Genomic DNA, 17,910 nt, shown 5'->3' with positions numbered 1-17,910 from the left:
TTTCTTTTCTTCTACTTTTCTTTAATTTATATCATAACTAATTATCTTTTAAAGTATTGGGATAATTAGTCTGAAACATTTTTTTAATAACATTAATTTCATACGTATTAGTTAAAACGAAAAAAGAAAAATCAAAAAACATAATGGAATGCTTACAATCAAATTATTATATCTATAGTCCTCTATAGACCACAGCCAAAAATTTCTTTATAGTATATAAAGTTACTACAAGTTGATGAGACTACATTATTTAAATTGTTTTCTTTCTCTCTCTCTCTCTCTCTCTAAATTCTATGAAAGCTATAGTTGAATGAAAAAAATCTTTCAAATTCATAGTATATGTTCGTCTAATTTCTTAAGAAAATCATAAAATTATTTAAGAACGCTCAAACGCTATTTATGTCGAACTTATTTATCTACGATATAATATATTATCATAATAATATATAAAAAAAAGTCTCTATTTTTATAGATTCAAGGAACATATAGATAAAGCATATATACCAGTTATATATCGATGTCCCCCTCTTTTTCTTTCTTTCTTTCTCTGTAAAAGAGATATCAAGAAATTTGATGGAATATGTTAAAGATGAGAGAATAGATAATATTTTAAATATATAAAAGAAAAAAAAAAGAAAAAAATAATTATAAAAATTAAATCTTTCGTGAACACAACCTTGTAAAATACTTCCTTAGAGACATACACTCTACTTTTTTAATTAAAATTATAATGATCTCTTTTAATAAATGTCTTTTCTTTTCTTTTCCTTTTCTTTTTTTTAACTTTTTTTCTTCTATTTCTTTTTTTTATTTTTTTTTTGTTTTTTTTTTGTTTTTTTTTTCTTTTTACTATTATTTCAGTATAGAAATGTACGTTAACTTTTGGTACTACTATTCTGAATTACTATTATCAATTCAGTCTGTATATACTGCACGACCTTCCTCTACTAAAAGCTGATCAATGTAAATGTCTTCTGATGTCTCTACATCTATCAATTTTAGACCAAGTATAGTTTCAGCGGGATTTACATCATCGTGAGTTGATTCAACAACTATTGATACAAAGTTTTTTTCTAATACCAATCGTTGAAATCTTAAGCAATCTTCCACTGACCAATCCATGTTAATAGGCCTTATTCCTATTAATTTATATTATTTTTATATTTATGTATAATTATATATGTGCGATCAATACGAAGCAGTATGTTATACCTATATAAATTACTTACCAACTAGCTTGGCCTTTATTGCTTGATATGGTAATTCTAAAAATTGACTTTTTAAAGGTTGTAACTTGTCTAACGATAGAATAGACACATCACCAAAATCACAGAAATATACGGTGACCATATTTTCACTGATAATATTCAAGGCGGATACTCTAGAAAGTACAATTTTAATGATAAAAAAATATTCAAAATATATAATGAAATATATAATATATATAAAATAGTTATTACCTATACCAATGCTCATCTATATGTTTAGCTGCATAAAGATTTCCTTCTCTAATCGATTCAACAGTTGGATATGATCCATGATAAGTCAAACAAACTTCTTGCAATTCGATCATCATCGCCTATATTCAAATTTAATGAACATATAATTATGGAAAATTATATGAGATTAGTGCGAATATGTATGATACCTCTAAAGATCTTTTATCATCTAGTGGTTGAACAGTAAAATTTCCTGGATTGGCAGCCATTGTAATATGTACATCAAAAAATTCACCAAGTCCTGTGATTTTCGGAGGCTTTAATGTTTTTATAACATCATCGTCTTCATTCGTTATAGTTCGAGATGTAATACGTTTTCTTAATTTTACATTATTATTACCATCTCCAATAGTTCTATAATAAAATTATAATAAAGATAATAAAGAATAAATTTTCATACATTTTATATTATACTAAAATACCTTTTAAGTTCTTCGTAAGCTAAGGTAGTATTAATAGAAGCAAGAACATTGTCGGGTTGAATACGTTTAAACAATTCTACTAATGGTGTACCAACAGTTGAATGTGTGATCACCCTCATTAGAATCGGTTCACCCTGTGGAACAAGCTTCCTTATCCGGGAAACCATCTTCTCATTACACATTGATTTTTCAATATTGTGAAGATGTACTTTCATAGCCTGAGATATATGCATTAAGAAAATTGTATATGGATCATACAATCAATTTATACGAAGGAAAAAGATTTTACCTGTGCAGGATACTTTGTCAATAAATCAGAAAGTTTTTCCAAATGCAATAAATTAGCTTTACTCGCAATGACTGTATTTCCAAAATCAATTAAAAACACCTTTACTTGACCATTTGGATAAATATTCATCACTTCTCCTCTATACCAATTTCCATCTACAGATACAAAATATTTTTTCATTCTATCGACAACAGTAACTATACTGTATTTCAAAATATCTGCAGTTAGTCCGGTTTGTGTCAAACGATTTATCAAACGAATTAGATATTTCATCCCTTCTGTTTGTATCTGAATGTAAACATCACCATTCTTTTCTACGTGTGAGACAAAAACTTCTGTTACTTGTCCTGCCTAAAAATTAATGTAAAACTATAAATATTAAAGTAAACTTAAGAGAATGAAGAAATGATTATGTACTCACAACGTTCATTTGTGGTAAAGCTATAATATTCTGCAATATTTGCTTATATAGAATTTTATTTAAATTAATATCATCTGGACCACTTGTATCATAAAATTCAACTGTAGCATATGGACCGTCTTTATCAAAGCCCTGATTAAGCACTTCGACATAAAAAGCTTGACCAAGTAACAAATTTTCAATGTGAACCAAAACAGTCTCACAATCTCTAAAGTCTTCCAAACCAGCTAAACACATACGCATTGCCTGGAAAAATTAGATTTTTTAATGATGTATATGATAGTATACGTTTTATGTGTATGTATTAAAATATTACTTGTGCAGATAGGCTGCAAAATTTTTTATCCAGTATATATAAATCACTTAAGGGACGTTGATCTTCATCGCCATGATCAATGAATAACACAGTAACCAATCCAGTATTACTATCAAATTCTTCACAGCGAACTCTATGCCAGCACTCATCTTCAAATATCGCATAATAACCTCCTATCTCGACTGATTTAATAGATATTTGACTTCGACTATAGTATTCCATCATCTCAGCTATCATGATATCGAATTTGTCCTGAATATCAAATAAAATTAGTACTTATTAAATCTACAAATTATTTGTAAAAAAATTATTTTTCATAAAATTTTTAATATCATCTCTTACACTATAATCAGGACCAGCAAGTCGAACCCAAACATCAACTGTACTTATCACACAACAAACATATACGATCCAATACTGATCTTCTGGTAATTGCAATTGTCCTGGTATTGTTGGTCCTATTGGATTCAATAGTATTTTGTCTGATTTTGGTGAAATTGAATCACATGCCTAAGATAAAAATACAAATATTTTCTCCATATATTTTTGAGAAGTTACACTATAAATGTAATGAAAAACAGTTTATCACATCTTTTCAATAAATTTACATTTTACCTTCTCTTTTTTAATCTCACATCGTTGTAAAATAATTGAATTATCAGCACCTTTTTCTAATATAATTTCAGAACACTCTTCTATGATGTCAAACCAATCTGCAGGCAAACACTCTCCATATCCTTGTTTGTAATATACAGGTATTTGATCTTTGAAAACTCCATTCATGTGAGTATTTACAATTGCCACTATACGTTTTTGTATTAATTCTTTATTGGTAGTTTCAGTGATATTAGGTAATGAACCAAATTTATCAATAAGATCTTTTAATGCTATTTCAGCTGCTAATCGTTGAGCTTCATCATCAGAACTTACATCATATGGATAATTGCTATATCCATGTGGTCCAATCTATATATTAATACGTAAAGCAAAATATTATATAGAGAATATCTTTTATATATATATATATATATATATATATATATATATATATATATATATTTATAAATCCACACACACAAATTTATATTATAAATAATTAGGGTATAGTGTACCTTAACATGAGCATATATACCCATTACTGTTGAGGTTTTAGCAGTTGCTGGTAATATCCTGTATATAGGTTCAGGTAAACTAAGATTTCTTGCACAGATTTTCAACTGATGTCTCGGATCTTCTATGGATACTGTCGATTTCAAAACTGTCTTCTTTTGATTATTTTCTTGCACCTGGTAAAAAAAAAAAAACATTACACTTTTTTACAATTTCTAGAAAGGTATATATATATATATAAAATACACGAACCTTCAATGGTTGTGCAGCAGCAAATGAAATTGGTTTATTTCCTATTAATTGTGCAGGAGATAGTGGTGATAATACTTCAGAATGTTGAGATGTTGAGACATTATTAGTTATAAGCGAATGGGATGGAATATCTGAATTAATTTTAAGTCTGCCACTTATATTTGAAGATGATTTTTCATTACTACAAGCTTCTGAATATTTCTGCACAGTGTTTGGTTTTGATGTTATCACAGGTATTGCAGATTTTTCAGCGTTGTCATTGCTTTTAAAAAATGTATTATTATTGGGTTTATTAACATTTTGGTTCATTATTGTTTGAATAGTATTTGATTTTCTATCCTTCAGTCTCTAAAAATATAAATGATTCATTACAGTAGATGTTAGAATCTATTAATAATGCAAATTTATTTCGTTCAAGAAGAATATTATTATTATTAACTATGCATTAAAAATGTTTACTTTGCTAGGACAAGTAGGTGATCCTGACACCGGTTGTATGTATCTAGGTCTTCCTAAAGAAGATGGCGGTATATATCCTGTTGGAACTTGCATGAGAGGTACGATCCTGAATACATTGTAAAATATGTTATATCTATTTTTAAAAATAAAACTTATAATATTTATTTTATTCTAAGATTAGAAAATACTATATATAGAATCATGACATAATAAAATAAAACTATATTTTTTTTTAGATATATACTTTTCTTGTTTTTGGTTAGTGTTGTTTTTCATAGAATTTTTAGTTTGCATAGAGGAATTTGCATTAACATTTTTCCCAGGGAAAACAACTTTCTTTGTTGAATATGGCATTCGACATGGCGTTGAATTGCGGTAGAAACCTTTTCGTAACTAAATAGTATATAAAAATTCTTAGAATATCATATAAATATTTTTAATTTTGTCAAATATGAATCACATATAAAATAAAAGTAACCTCTTTTTTATTTGCACTCTTTTGTTGTGATATTAGTTTAGAAAGATGAGAAGATTTCTCATTAGGTAAAGCTTCTACATATGTTTGTCCACCTTTATTAGTAATTTTAATTCCAGATATTGATTTTAAGAAAGCCTCTAAAGATTGATATCCAAGCCTACGATATGGTATATTTTCACCAATAATCGTTTTAAAATCTCCTAGAATGAACATATTTCTTTGTATTTATATAACAAAATAACTATGTTATCAATCAGAAAATATATTTTCAAATTCTACGTATTGTATTAATAATTCTTTAACTTACGGTTTACTTCATCTATAAGTACCCCTCCTTTTGAAGATAATAATGCTGCTCGCAAGTTTCCTATGACCTTATCTCGATCCATTTTTAATGCTTCATATATTAAAAATATAAAGCACAAAAACAATCGAGTCTATAACTCTCATAAACTATAAACCTGTGAAATATATTTTGTCTATTTATATTTCTAATATATCAAAAATTATTCATACAATGACATGAAATAAAATATTTTAGAAATAACATTTTGCAATTAATCATCAGGACCGTCTAAACGTTCCTTTTACATTTAATGTCTTTTATATGCAATGACTTTAACATTAATTCCTTAATGATATACAAATATATATATAATATATGCATATATGTTGTATATTATTTATAAACATTCTTTTTTTAAACAAATAAAATATTAGAAAATTCGTGGGTAATAAAACAATTATTCTCTTGAACAAATGAAGAATATCATTCTTTTACATAATGTGTCGTTAATCGACCATACGTTTCGAATTAATTAAAAGAATACATATAATTTATATAAAATATATAATAATTAATAATCATTGAGATGACACAAAATAAATAGTTGATGCCAAATAAATTTCATAGAAAATGATTAAAACATAAAAAATAAATAAATGAATACATTCCTTTCATATTTGAGGCCGCATATTTGTCTCGCACCTTTGATGATCTGTACCGAACTCTTAAATAGGCTACGTACAAATTAAAGCGTGACGTAGAAAATATTTCCAACGAAGTACGTGAGAAGAGAAATCAATTTCTTTCGATCAGTATAAATAAAAAAAAGAACAAATCTCTCAAGGAAATTATTCGTAACTATTGAATTTTTAATTAACAATTCGATAAATTAACCTATATTATTCGCGATAATTACAGTAATTTCTCCAAAACGATTTCAACCAATCGTGCTTGAACTACTTAAGTAATTATGTGTATTGTATACATATATACGTATAATATGTATGTATATACATATATATATATATATATATATATATATATATATACATACATATGTGTACGATTATCTATCTACCTTAATATCTAATTCGTCATATATTTATTATACAAGATTAATACTAACCGGCTTAGTTCAATTCTCCCGATAATTGCGTCAACAATTACTTACAAAAATCTATAAAACTCTACACTCCCGGTGTTCTGCGATAGACTAATCCACAATTACGTACTTGACATTTCTCCTTCACGTTTCACTGTTTATATCGTACAGTCGAAAATCATATTTGGGCTGCGTCACACTTTCACGGATGAAAAAACTAACCTATCATGCATCAAGTGCAGAATACCACGTGATCAACTGACCAATCACAATTCAGACTTTTTCTGCAATCACAATTACTTGTAAGCCGCGTATTTCAAAACATTTCACATATAAAAACTATCGCAGGCATTTTGTTCATTTATTTTCATATTTGTATATAACAATTTTCTTCTTTCTTTTTCTTTCTATAATACATAAGTTATCGTATCATTGAATTCTTAAAAAAAAAAGGTTCAACAGTAGGTTTTATTTTTATTTGAAACTTCAATTGAAAATTATAAAGGTTATTATACATGATCGTATACACTTAATACAACACATTCAATTAAAAAACCAGGGAGATAGAATAAAAATCAAGTCGATTTCTACCATCAAAGAAAAATTTATTATCATAAAACTTGAAGAAAATCCTCTCGCGATCAATATTAGCTTTCAAATATAACTTGGTTGTTTTTCGCCATTACATAACAATCGCTTAAGCCATCATAAAGCTTTTTTAGGAGGAATTTTTTAAACTGAGGATTAATTGCAAAATGACAAAAAAGAGAGAAAGAAAAAAAAAGAGAAAAAAAATTAAAGATAATTAAAATGATACGATAAAAATGACAGCTTAATTTTTATGGCGTTTATTCTTTTTTCGAAGCCACAGCCTGCTTGGCTTGATGAGCCTGCAGTACTGCCACAGCCTCCTCAACCTTGGCCTTCAATGATTCGTTATGCTCCAACATATGAAGGAGCTCCGAATTATCAATCTCTAACAACATTCCTGTGATCTTCCCAGTGAGTTGTGGGTACATGCATTGAATCAACGGGAACAAACGTTCTCCCAACATTTGTTTCTGCTCCTGTGGAGGAGCAGCTGCTAACATGGAGGCAGTCAATGGTTCTTGGCCTTGAATGTGAACTGCCTGTTGGACTGGAGCTTGAGCAGGAACTGCCATTGCTTGCGGAGGATTGCGCATATTTGAAGTGTACTTATAATTGGATGGACGACTTTGAGGAGAAACCCCAACTGCTTGTCCAGCCATAGAACGTCCTTGCATGTTTGCACCACCTACCGTTTGTTGACCTATATAAAAATTAATATTTAAGATTTACTCTCTGCGTGATGATATTTTACTTATGATACAAACATAGATATTACGAAGACTATACATAGTCTTCGTAATGTTTATGATGATAATGATGATGATAAGTAATAATAATAATGATAAAATAATGTATTATCTTATTAATAAATCATCAAAGATTTATACAGTTTGTTACCTGTAATTGGTCTGGCGGATAGTGTATTGCGCATAGTACCAGCTTGAGCAGCAGGAGCTCGAGGAGCAGCTCTGAATGGTCCTTGCATAGCAGCAAAGCCTGAACTACCAGTCTGTGCATTGGGTCGTACTTGATTTGGTTGTGCTGGCCAACGGGGTGTCGCACGAATCTGTGAAATTTGTGCTGGCCCATAAAATCTTTGTGGTTGAGGAATAGTAGGTAAATAATAACTGCCAGCACCACCAGGTTGAAATATTTGGCCCATTTGTTGCATACGCATGTTAGCCATGCGTTGCATATATTGTGAGGCAAGATGAGCCTTACGATCTTCTTTACGTTGAGCTAAAGCAACGTATAACGGTTTCGAACCTACTATACGACCGTTCATTTCTGTTACAGCCTTAGTTGCTTCTTCTGGGGCTGAAAAACATACAAAGCCAAATCCTTTGCTACGTCCTTCTTCCATCATGACTTTTGCAGAGGTAATAGTTCCAAAAGGTGTAAATTCTTTTCGTAGACGTTCATCGTCAATGGTGTCATCCAAATTCTTTACGTAAAGATTAACACCTTGATAACGGTTTAACCGTTCTATCTTCATTTGTTCAAACTTTCTCTTTAATTCTTGTTGACGTTCCGCCTTCTTTTGAGCTCTACCTACATACATGCATTTTCCTTCTGCCACTTCTTTTCCATTTAATTCCAAAACAGCTTGTTCAGCGGCATCAGGATCTTCAAAGGCGACGAAACCAAAACCTCGAGATTTTCCGTCATCTTTATTCATCACTTTATGACTGATGATGGTCCCATATTTCTCAAACATCTCTTTTAATTTATCATCGGTCATGTCTTCTCCAAAATTTTTTACATAAACATTGGTAAAAAGCTTCGCTTTTTCTCCTAATTCTTTTTCACGTTCTTTGCGAGGGATGAACTTACCGACATAAACCTAAAAATTTAAAAATAGCAATAATACAAATATAAAATATGATGAAAAGTATGATAATAAATGATATGTTACCTTCTTCCCGTTTAACAACATTCCGTTTACTTTGTCGATAGATTTGTTAGCGGCTTCTTCGGTTTCAAAATGAACAAAACCATATCCTTTAGATGCACCTGACTCATCTTGAGCAACTTTGCAACTAAGTATATTACCAAAAGCAGAAAATGTATCGTACATTGCTTTATTGTCTATATTTTTATCTAAATTTTTAATGAAAACATTTCCAACACCAGATTTCCGAAGGGAAGGGTCACGTTGGGACCACATAATTCTTATAGGCCGCCCTTTAATCATATCAAAATTCATCGTATCCAGTGCACGTTCAGCTAAAATATAAAACATATATTAATAATGTTGGATGTCAAAAGCATTAAACTGCGAAATAATTCCATATAAATAGACAAAATCGTAAATATTTGCAGGAGATCATAAGTTTGCAGCAAAAAAAGATTGTTAATAAACATAAAAGATAAAAATTATTATACATCTCGGCATATCATTAAAAAATAATATATTTTTAAAGAATAAATGATATTATAAATGTCGAATAGACGGCATGAATCGTTCAATCGTCATCCATTATTCAAAGTATTGCGAGATCCAATATGGTGGCTTTGCACAATGCATTGCACGTGCCATGAGCGTATAAATAAAGCATGGTAAGATGGTAAGAGGAAGTGAAAATTTTGTTGTTTGTTTCATGCGTATGATTAATAATAATAAAATACTCACCATCAGCAGGTTGTTGAAAGTTGACATAAGCGTAACCAAGAGATCGTCTGGTAATCATATCACGACAGACGCGTATAGAAAGTACAGGGCCAGCCGACGAAAACTTTTCAAACAGCATCGCCTCGGTGATGTCGGTATGCAAATCTCCCACATAAAGCGAAGCCATAGGGTAGTTTGGAGCTCCTGGATTCATTTTTATAGTTTACCTGGTCTTACGGGCCGTTAACGATGAAAATTTCTCTGCTTTTTGGTTTTCCTTGATTCTTTCAATATGGCTTGCCTTCAGACCACGTCGCTCTTCGTAAAGCAATTATTATTTTTTTCCACACTTTATTTAGGTATCGCGGTTTTCAGCAACGGTTTTACGATTTTTTTGTTTGTATTTTTTGCAATTTTATATTTTTTTTTGGATTTTTTTATAGGAGAGTTATTTCACGAATGGAAGTGGGTTGTGTGACCTATTTTGTGGAAAAAGGAGACACAACCACACGTGAACACAACTCTACTCTTAATGAGGAAGAGGCGTTGAAAGTAGTTCTCCTTACGCTTATATACACAACCGTAGAATGCACTTAGCGGAAGGAAAGTAGTCCCTTTTCGATAGCTTTAGGCGCCATCTTTGATTATTCTCTACGAAGAAGCTTATACATTTCTTTCTATTAAAACGATAAAAGTTTCTATTGATTAATTTTTTCTTAGTGTATTCGAATGATTATTAATGAAATTATCTTTTCACAAATAAACAAATATAATTTTATTGTACAAAAAAATACGACCAATAAATACGAAGAAGCGCCAATATGTATGACCAATCACAATACTCGATAAACATCATGATGTTATATACTACTTAACGCTCAAACGTGATTGGTTGTTACTTTCATATTGCAGAATCTTTTTTGTGATAGATTAAAAATAAAAAAAATATGTATAACAATATTATTAGGATATCGTATCAAACATGAATAATTTAAATGTGTAAGTAATTTCATTACGATTATATTTATCATATGTTAGTAATAGAAATTTTTATGTGATGTTTTGAATAATCACATGGTTTGAATTATTAATTTGATTGGTTAAATGTCTGGAACTTTATTATTTCTTATATTACTACGTTCTCGTATGTGATTAAAAATTAAAAATTATCTGTTGATAAGTATAAATTTGATATAAGTTGATAAAATATAAATTACGTAATATTTCGATATCAGTATTATTTATGTTACAAATAATATAATCGTTTTATCTTCAATATATACTTTTATATTGACGAATTATTGAAAATTTAGATAAGACAAAAGAAAGTCGTATTGACATATTTTTCTTTTTTTTATTTATCTATGTCAAGTTCTAAAATAAATAAAACAGGAAGTTTATTTGATTTGATTTATCAATAATCAACGACGCGAGTAGTGATTCATATTTAGCGCCAATTTGATTGGTGAAAAGAGTTATGAATTTGTAGATGGCGCGAAATATCATTTATATTAAGGAAAATAATAAAATTGCGGTCTCATGGAAATGTCTGCTCTGTTTGATTCCCTCTGGGTTGGTTGTATTCATCAATAAAACTACATTTTCAACAAAGATGTAAAGTCAAGAGAGAAGAATATAACATGATTAAAAAAAAAACATGATGGATCGTTTTCTGAAATCTAATGTATTCGTAATATTTGGTAGACAGCTGTTTCATTCCGGTAGACATGTTCATCCTTACGAGCGAAGTACTATGTTGCTTCCGTCGCTGTCACTTTTATTCACGTAAAATAATGCGTAGATCTAGTGTAATTATAAATGCAAATATGTGTGTATGATCGTAGTGTTCGTAGTACTTAATAAAAAAAAGGATTTGTTCGCTCGTTAAAAAAAAATTATAATAATCATTATAAGAAATAGTAATGGCTCAATGCAAGTTAACCCCACGGGAATTTATCAGCAATACCTTTTCGCCACAAATTGCTGCAGTATGCACATCTGCTGCCGATGCAACATGTCAGAAAAATAATTTGTCATTTGTCGAACTTTTGCAACCATTCTGCAAGTTAAATACCGAAGGTAATGATGTTTATAAATTAAGAAAAAAGAATACCTTTTGTGTTTCCTAATTTTTTAATTACAAGTTATTTGTTATCTCACTATTATTGTTATATACAATATGGTTATAAAGAATTTCTAATTCTATCAAAACATGTTGGAATGTCAACTATGTCTATATGACAAATGTTTTATTATATATATTATACGATTATTCTAGGACATTTCAAAGATCCGCAAGGAAATATTGTAACCGTTCGAAATCTTCGACTTTCTATACAAGATGTTAATGCACATCCACCTGAATCTAGCATTGCAAGAAAAATGTTGAATGAGGCTGTTAGTTCGGCAATGTGTGAACGTACTACTGTTATTCGTATTGGAACAGTTGATTTAGATATTCCTTTATCTGTTCCATGGTTTGAAGCATGGAGAGAAATGTTTCTTAGTGTGCAGTTTCCTTCTGATCATGAGTTTACAAGACATTTTCTTGCTTGCATGATCATTGTTTCAACAGCAGATGATAATCCTTTAGACAAAGTACAAGTAATGGGTTCACAATTACACCAAAGTATTCCTGGAAAATTACCAAAGTGGTTTAATAACAATGCATTAAGATATTACATCCTAATACATGATGCCTTACTGGATGATAAGATCAAGTAATTGTTTTATTTTTTTATGAATATAATAAATATTATTTACTTCTATATTTGAATATATATTCTATTTATTTACTTTGACAGGGCAGAGAGTGTTTTTACAGAAATGAAAAATATTTATGGTGCTAATAATTGTTTCCTTTTACAAATGAATTCACGACCACCAGGACAAATTGATGATAATTCACACTTACCGGATCCTTGGAGTCAATTTCTAATAAAACGTACAGAATTATCAAGTGGTAGCGAACAAAATAGTTCACCACGTACTCCAGCAGATACAGGAGGTGTATCTGCTATGCCAAATGAAGTCACAACAGAGTCTGAGAAGTAAATATTGCATGATAAACAATTGTCATGAAACACTTTTGAAATCTTTAATCATATTATTCTATTACAGATCAAGTCAAGCTGGAACACCGGTTGTTCCACAAAATAATACGTTAGTTTCTCCAGATGTAGCTGATACAATTAGTCTTTCTTCTGAAATGTCAGAACCTAGTAATGTGCAATTAGAAGTTGGACAAGAAGCAGTGTCCGTAACTATTCATCCTCTTAGTCCAGAGAGTGACAAGTTACATAATATTAGTTCTACTACTAATATTAAAGCTCATATAGCTAGTAATTCTCCAATTAATGCCAATGTTTGGGCAGATTCTCCAAATTACATTGCTGCACAGCATGGTGCTCGATTATCTACACAAGATCTTGAAAGACTGAGATCACTTATAACAGAATTTTGTTTGAAGAGTTTATTACCATATGTTGAGAAACAAATTGGTTTATTAAATGATGTTATTTCAAATAAAAAGGGTGTTAGTAGATCACTTTTTAGTGCAACAAGAAGATTATTCGGTACGAATAAGCCAGGAGCGCCAGGATCTGCTCCATTAAATGCTGTGATGTATGTTCTTATTATATGTCTTTATATATATATGCATTTATTTATTTTCTTTATCAATTACCGTATAATCAAATATTGAATTTATTTTAAATTTCAGTTACACTGCAGAGTCTTCTGAGTTACAATTGCGTCGATTGGGTGATTTGTGTTTTATATTTGGTCATTATTCGCTTGCTTATCAAGCGTACCATAGCGCAAAACGAGATTTTGCAGGCGATCAAGCATGGCTTTATTATGCAGGTGCTCTAGAAATGGCTGGTTTAAGTGCTTTCATGCAAGGTGAAATGAATCGAAAAACAATCGAGTATATGGATGATGCAATATTAACTTATTCAAATAGTTGTAAGATGCCGCAATTTGCAACGAGAGCAACATTGCTCAGTGCAGAATGCTTGAAGGGTCGTGGATTATATGGGGAAGCAGCAAAACAGTTAATTCGTATGACAAGCGAAGATTCTGATTTGCGTTCTGCTTTACTTCTCGAACAAGCTGCTTATTGTTTTATTGGTCCGAAAATGATGAGGAAATATGCGTTTCATGCAGTCTTAGCTGGACATAGATTCTCGAAAGCAGGCCAAAGGAAACATTCTTTAAGATGTTATCAACAAGCTTATCAGGTAATATTGATTACATGTTTTTTCTAATGTAATATTATAATGGTAGATTCATATACATTTACTATTATTAGGTATATAATAATAGAGGATGGTCATTAGCAGAAGATCATATACACTTTACCATTGGTAGGCAAGCCGCTTCTTTAAAGCAAGTTCAAGAATCTGTCAAGGCATTTGAAAAATTATTGAATGCTAATAGTAAACAACCGGCACCGCAACAAGCTGCTTTCCTACGAGAATTTTTACATATTCATAATGTGAGTTAGCACATATAAAATTAAAATACCATTAACTTATATCAATTCTAATTGTTTTATTAAACCATTATGTCTTTCTATAGTTATTACTTCAAGAAGATGCTACAAATGACCAGGAGCTTCCTGTTTTGCCTTTACCATTAATAGATAGCAACAATGTTAAAGTATTATATGGCCATTTGTGTGAATCAACTGAAGATAGTATTTCGGCGAGTCATGTATCGCTAGACGATGAAGATACAGACGATGTTAGATGGTCAAAAATGGAAGAAATACTTATAACCGAAGCTCAGGGAACACAACCTATGATATTTAAGCCATCCATTATATTGTATTCGAGTATAAGTAATAATACTGTCAAACCAAATGCTGTCTTGAATGAGCCAGTGCATTTTTCTATTGAATTACATAATCCACTGCATATATCATTACCATTATCCAACGTAACTTTATTGTGGTCATTTACTAGCGTCAATAATACTATTACAAATGAAACAAATTCGGAAACGTCGGAATCAGAACTGGTTGATACACAAGTAATCAATTCAATAATGTTACATCCAGTTTGTAAACAACGTATTGTATTATCTCTCACACCTAAGCAAGTAGGACAGGTAAAAGTCTTGGGTTTGAAGTACAACATGTCTAATCCAGTTCATGCAACGCTAGATCCACTTGTTATGAATCCGACAATTTTTGTTGCTGGAAAACGATTGTTTGAAATTAAAGGTCCTAAATTAAAAAATATTAAAGAAAAACCAGGCATACAAATGTATGCTGTGGATTATAGATTAGAAATGAATGTCATCAAAAAAGCTCCATATATACAGGTAAAGAAATCACTTATTTTACTTATTATATTATTCTAACGTTCGACCGAACTAAATTATGTTTACAGATCCATTTTAGCAAATTATCATCAGAAATGTTTTGTGGAGAAATACAAAAGGTTGAAGTAACTCTAAAGAATATAGGAAATGCACCATTAACAAATATTTATGTTACTTGTGTCAATGCTAAGTTATTTTCATTAGGAAATGAAGATATACTTGATGGTAAATTTTTTTTTTATACTTCGATGTTCAATGTGTGTGTGTGCGTGTTTATAATTTATTTAAGATATTAATCAATGAAATTATAAGTATATATATCATTTCCAGAACATTCATTGAAGAAAAGCAATAAAGCTGTAACAAAAATTTTGCTACCTTCAGATAAAAATAATATTTTAAACGTAGGTGATGTTCATAAGATGCCACTGTGGATTCAAGCACCTCATAAAAAGGGAAGTCATAGATTAGATTTACTTTTCTATTATGAAAATGTTGACTCTGAAAGTATTCCAAGACACAGATTATGCAGACATACGTGGCACTTGGAAGTATTGGATTCAATACAAATCAAAGCAATCGCATCCAGAAGTGCAGTATTTAAAGATACTTTACCGACATTGAATATGAAAATGTCTGTAAAAAACATGAATCAGATTCATGATACTATAACAAATGAAATTTCAATATTAGCTGTATCTTGCCAAAGTGATACTTGGTCAATATTTAGATCATCTGTCCTTCCATCTAATATTATAGTACACCCACAAGAGATGTTTCATTTATTGTTTAAATTACAAAAAAAATTTGATAACACAGCAATATTCTCTAATGTATCAATAATAGAAGATAATAAGAGTGATGAAATATCGGAAATAGCTTATCCATTCATGAATTTTGTACAAAAGAGATATATTTTACCATTAGATATACATGAGAATGCAGCTGATATGCAATTGCAACTTCAAGAAATTAATCAAAAGGATAATGATCCTCTTCTAAACACTATGATGATGAATTCGGCTTTAATTGTTAGATGGAAAAATAAAATAATAGAAAATGGTTATGTTGTTAGGCAAGCAATTGGTCAGCATCATATTGACATGAAATATTTGAATCAAGTTTACAAATATCCAAAAGAAATGCAAGTAGAACAAAGTGAATATTGTGGACGTTTGAAGATATTTGGACCAGATAGGAATATACCAGATTTATCGATTACGCATAATAAAGAACAATTTCTAGGAATTGATCTTCAAACGAATGCAACTATGTTCTGTAAAAATATAATAACATTTTCTTTAAGTCATCTCAGGCAAGGCGAGCATAATTTTAGAGAAAATAGACTTTGCATTATACCAGTTACAATGTATATACAAAATCATCTCCAATCAAAAATAGATGTCAGAATAAACACCATTGGAACTAGCAGGTAAATATTTGACTATTAAACATTTAAAGGCACATACATATACATTACTTATTCATCGAATTATATTTTAATTGATTTTTTTACTTCACAGTGATACTCAACTTCCAAGTATTAAGACTCAACTTTATTCACCACATGCTTCGACAAACTTTCGATATATTTGTCATTCAGCGATTAATTGTTGCATAGAGTCTCTCGCACAGAATACTATAAAATTGCAAGCTATATTATCAGCTCCTGGTACATACAATTTAGCAGCAAGAATAGAAGTTTCTGTAAAAATTGTAAATAATAGAGAATTTATTCCTCAAGAATGGAATATGGAAAGTATATGCATTATGAAGAATGCAGCTGTATAAAATTTATTATTGCAATATTAGGTATCATTCAGATAACAAATATCACATAAATTACTTTGTTTAATTCGATTAAAAATCATTCCTTTGTATATCAATACATCTTATAATTCTTTTACTACTCTACTTCTAATAGTATTTTATAGATTCGGAAAAAATATACATTTTTAACAGAAAAAAAAAAACGTTTGAAGTGAAATAATTTCCAGAACTTTTTTGCTCAACTATAATATTTACCTATAGCTATAATAAACCATATTGTTGAGAAAAGTAAAAGAAGATCTTGAAATAGAGAAACGATTTTAAATATTTTAAAATCTGCGATATTATAAAATAGGGGTATGTAAAGAATTTGGAAATTAAGATTATATAAAACAGAAATTCAATTGGGGTTGATGCATCTACCTCATGAAAAAATTTACCATATATAACTTATTTGTATATTATTATTTCCATAATAATTCCATACGTGTGAGGAATAATTTACTTGACTATTAAAACGATTAATTAATAGAATACATTGAAAAAACATTAAATATTACAATTAATATTTCATAGAAACATATCGGTACTAAATACATGAATATGTAACATTGACGTTCATTACGTCATTGACGTTCATTACGTCACTGATGTACATTTTCATTGACGTTCCTTAATACTGTGTTCTACAAAATGAAATTAATATATCTATCATTTCTTACAAAATTTAGTCATTTGAACATGCATTTCCCAATTTAGGTATTTTGATTTTTTTTTTAATCTTTATTTATATCGTAATCATATTTTACATTTGCCTCTTCATTATAATATATCTTTACGCGTGTCAGGTTTTCTTTTCTTTTTTTTTTTTTATTAGACTTATAATTTATTAGAAATTATAAAACAGTTTGTGAAATAGTATATGATGAATATATTAAGTCTCATCATTAACATCAAACTAATTTAAGAAAAAAAA

The 17,910-nt window shown here is 29.7% G+C and overlaps 3 protein-coding genes across 4 annotated transcripts; 1 reads left to right on the top strand and 2 right to left on the bottom strand.

The window, feature by feature from the left end:
- Positions 1–277: 277 nt before the first annotated feature.
- Positions 278–7,065, bottom strand: LOC122633834 (tudor domain-containing protein 7-like). Of its 2 annotated transcripts, none has more exons than XM_043822240.1 (17): positions 6,659–7,065; positions 5,554–5,707; positions 5,247–5,446; positions 5,013–5,161; positions 4,769–4,874; positions 4,310–4,657; positions 4,060–4,233; positions 3,563–3,913; positions 3,290–3,457; positions 2,948–3,199; positions 2,632–2,877; positions 2,211–2,561; positions 1,922–2,139; positions 1,649–1,853; positions 1,461–1,579; positions 1,230–1,381; positions 278–1,139 (listed from the first exon to the last, which is right to left on the bottom strand). In XM_043822240.1, the coding sequence occupies exons 2-17, from the start codon at positions 5,633–5,635 to the stop codon at positions 916–918; spliced, it is 3,345 nt and encodes a 1,114-aa protein (XP_043678175.1). In that variant the 5' UTR covers positions 5,636–5,707; positions 6,659–7,065; the 3' UTR covers positions 278–915. The 2 variants fall into 2 exon arrangements, with proteins under 2 accessions (XP_043678175.1, XP_043678176.1); XM_043822241.1 differs by lacking the exon at positions 6,659–7,065 and adding an exon at positions 6,201–6,499.
- Positions 7,066–7,218: 153 nt separating this feature from the next.
- Positions 7,219–10,390, bottom strand: LOC122633835 (polyadenylate-binding protein 4-like). Its single transcript, XM_043822242.1, has 4 exons — positions 9,858–10,390; positions 9,141–9,451; positions 8,123–9,068; positions 7,219–7,925 (listed from the first exon to the last, which is right to left on the bottom strand). The coding sequence occupies exons 1-4, from the start codon at positions 10,048–10,050 to the stop codon at positions 7,483–7,485; spliced, it is 1,893 nt and encodes a 630-aa protein (XP_043678177.1). The 5' UTR covers positions 10,051–10,390; the 3' UTR covers positions 7,219–7,482.
- A 964-nt stretch (positions 10,391–11,354) lies between these two features.
- Positions 11,355–17,044, top strand: LOC122633831 (trafficking protein particle complex subunit 8). Its single transcript, XM_043822230.1, has 10 exons — positions 11,355–11,915; positions 12,115–12,556; positions 12,641–12,886; positions 12,957–13,460; positions 13,558–14,077; positions 14,149–14,334; positions 14,418–15,164; positions 15,233–15,389; positions 15,495–16,596; positions 16,688–17,044. Exons 1-10 carry the CDS (start codon positions 11,759–11,761, stop codon positions 16,953–16,955), a joined length of 4,329 nt encoding a protein of 1,442 aa, XP_043678165.1. The 5' UTR covers positions 11,355–11,758; the 3' UTR covers positions 16,956–17,044.
- The last annotated feature ends 866 nt before the right edge of the window (positions 17,045–17,910 follow it).

This window comes from Vespula pensylvanica, chromosome 13 (assembly GCF_014466175.1).
Source record: "Vespula pensylvanica isolate Volc-1 chromosome 13, ASM1446617v1, whole genome shotgun sequence".
Taxonomy (NCBI): Eukaryota; Metazoa; Arthropoda; class Insecta; order Hymenoptera; family Vespidae; genus Vespula; species Vespula pensylvanica.
This window is presented reverse-complemented; position numbering and strand designations above follow the sequence as displayed.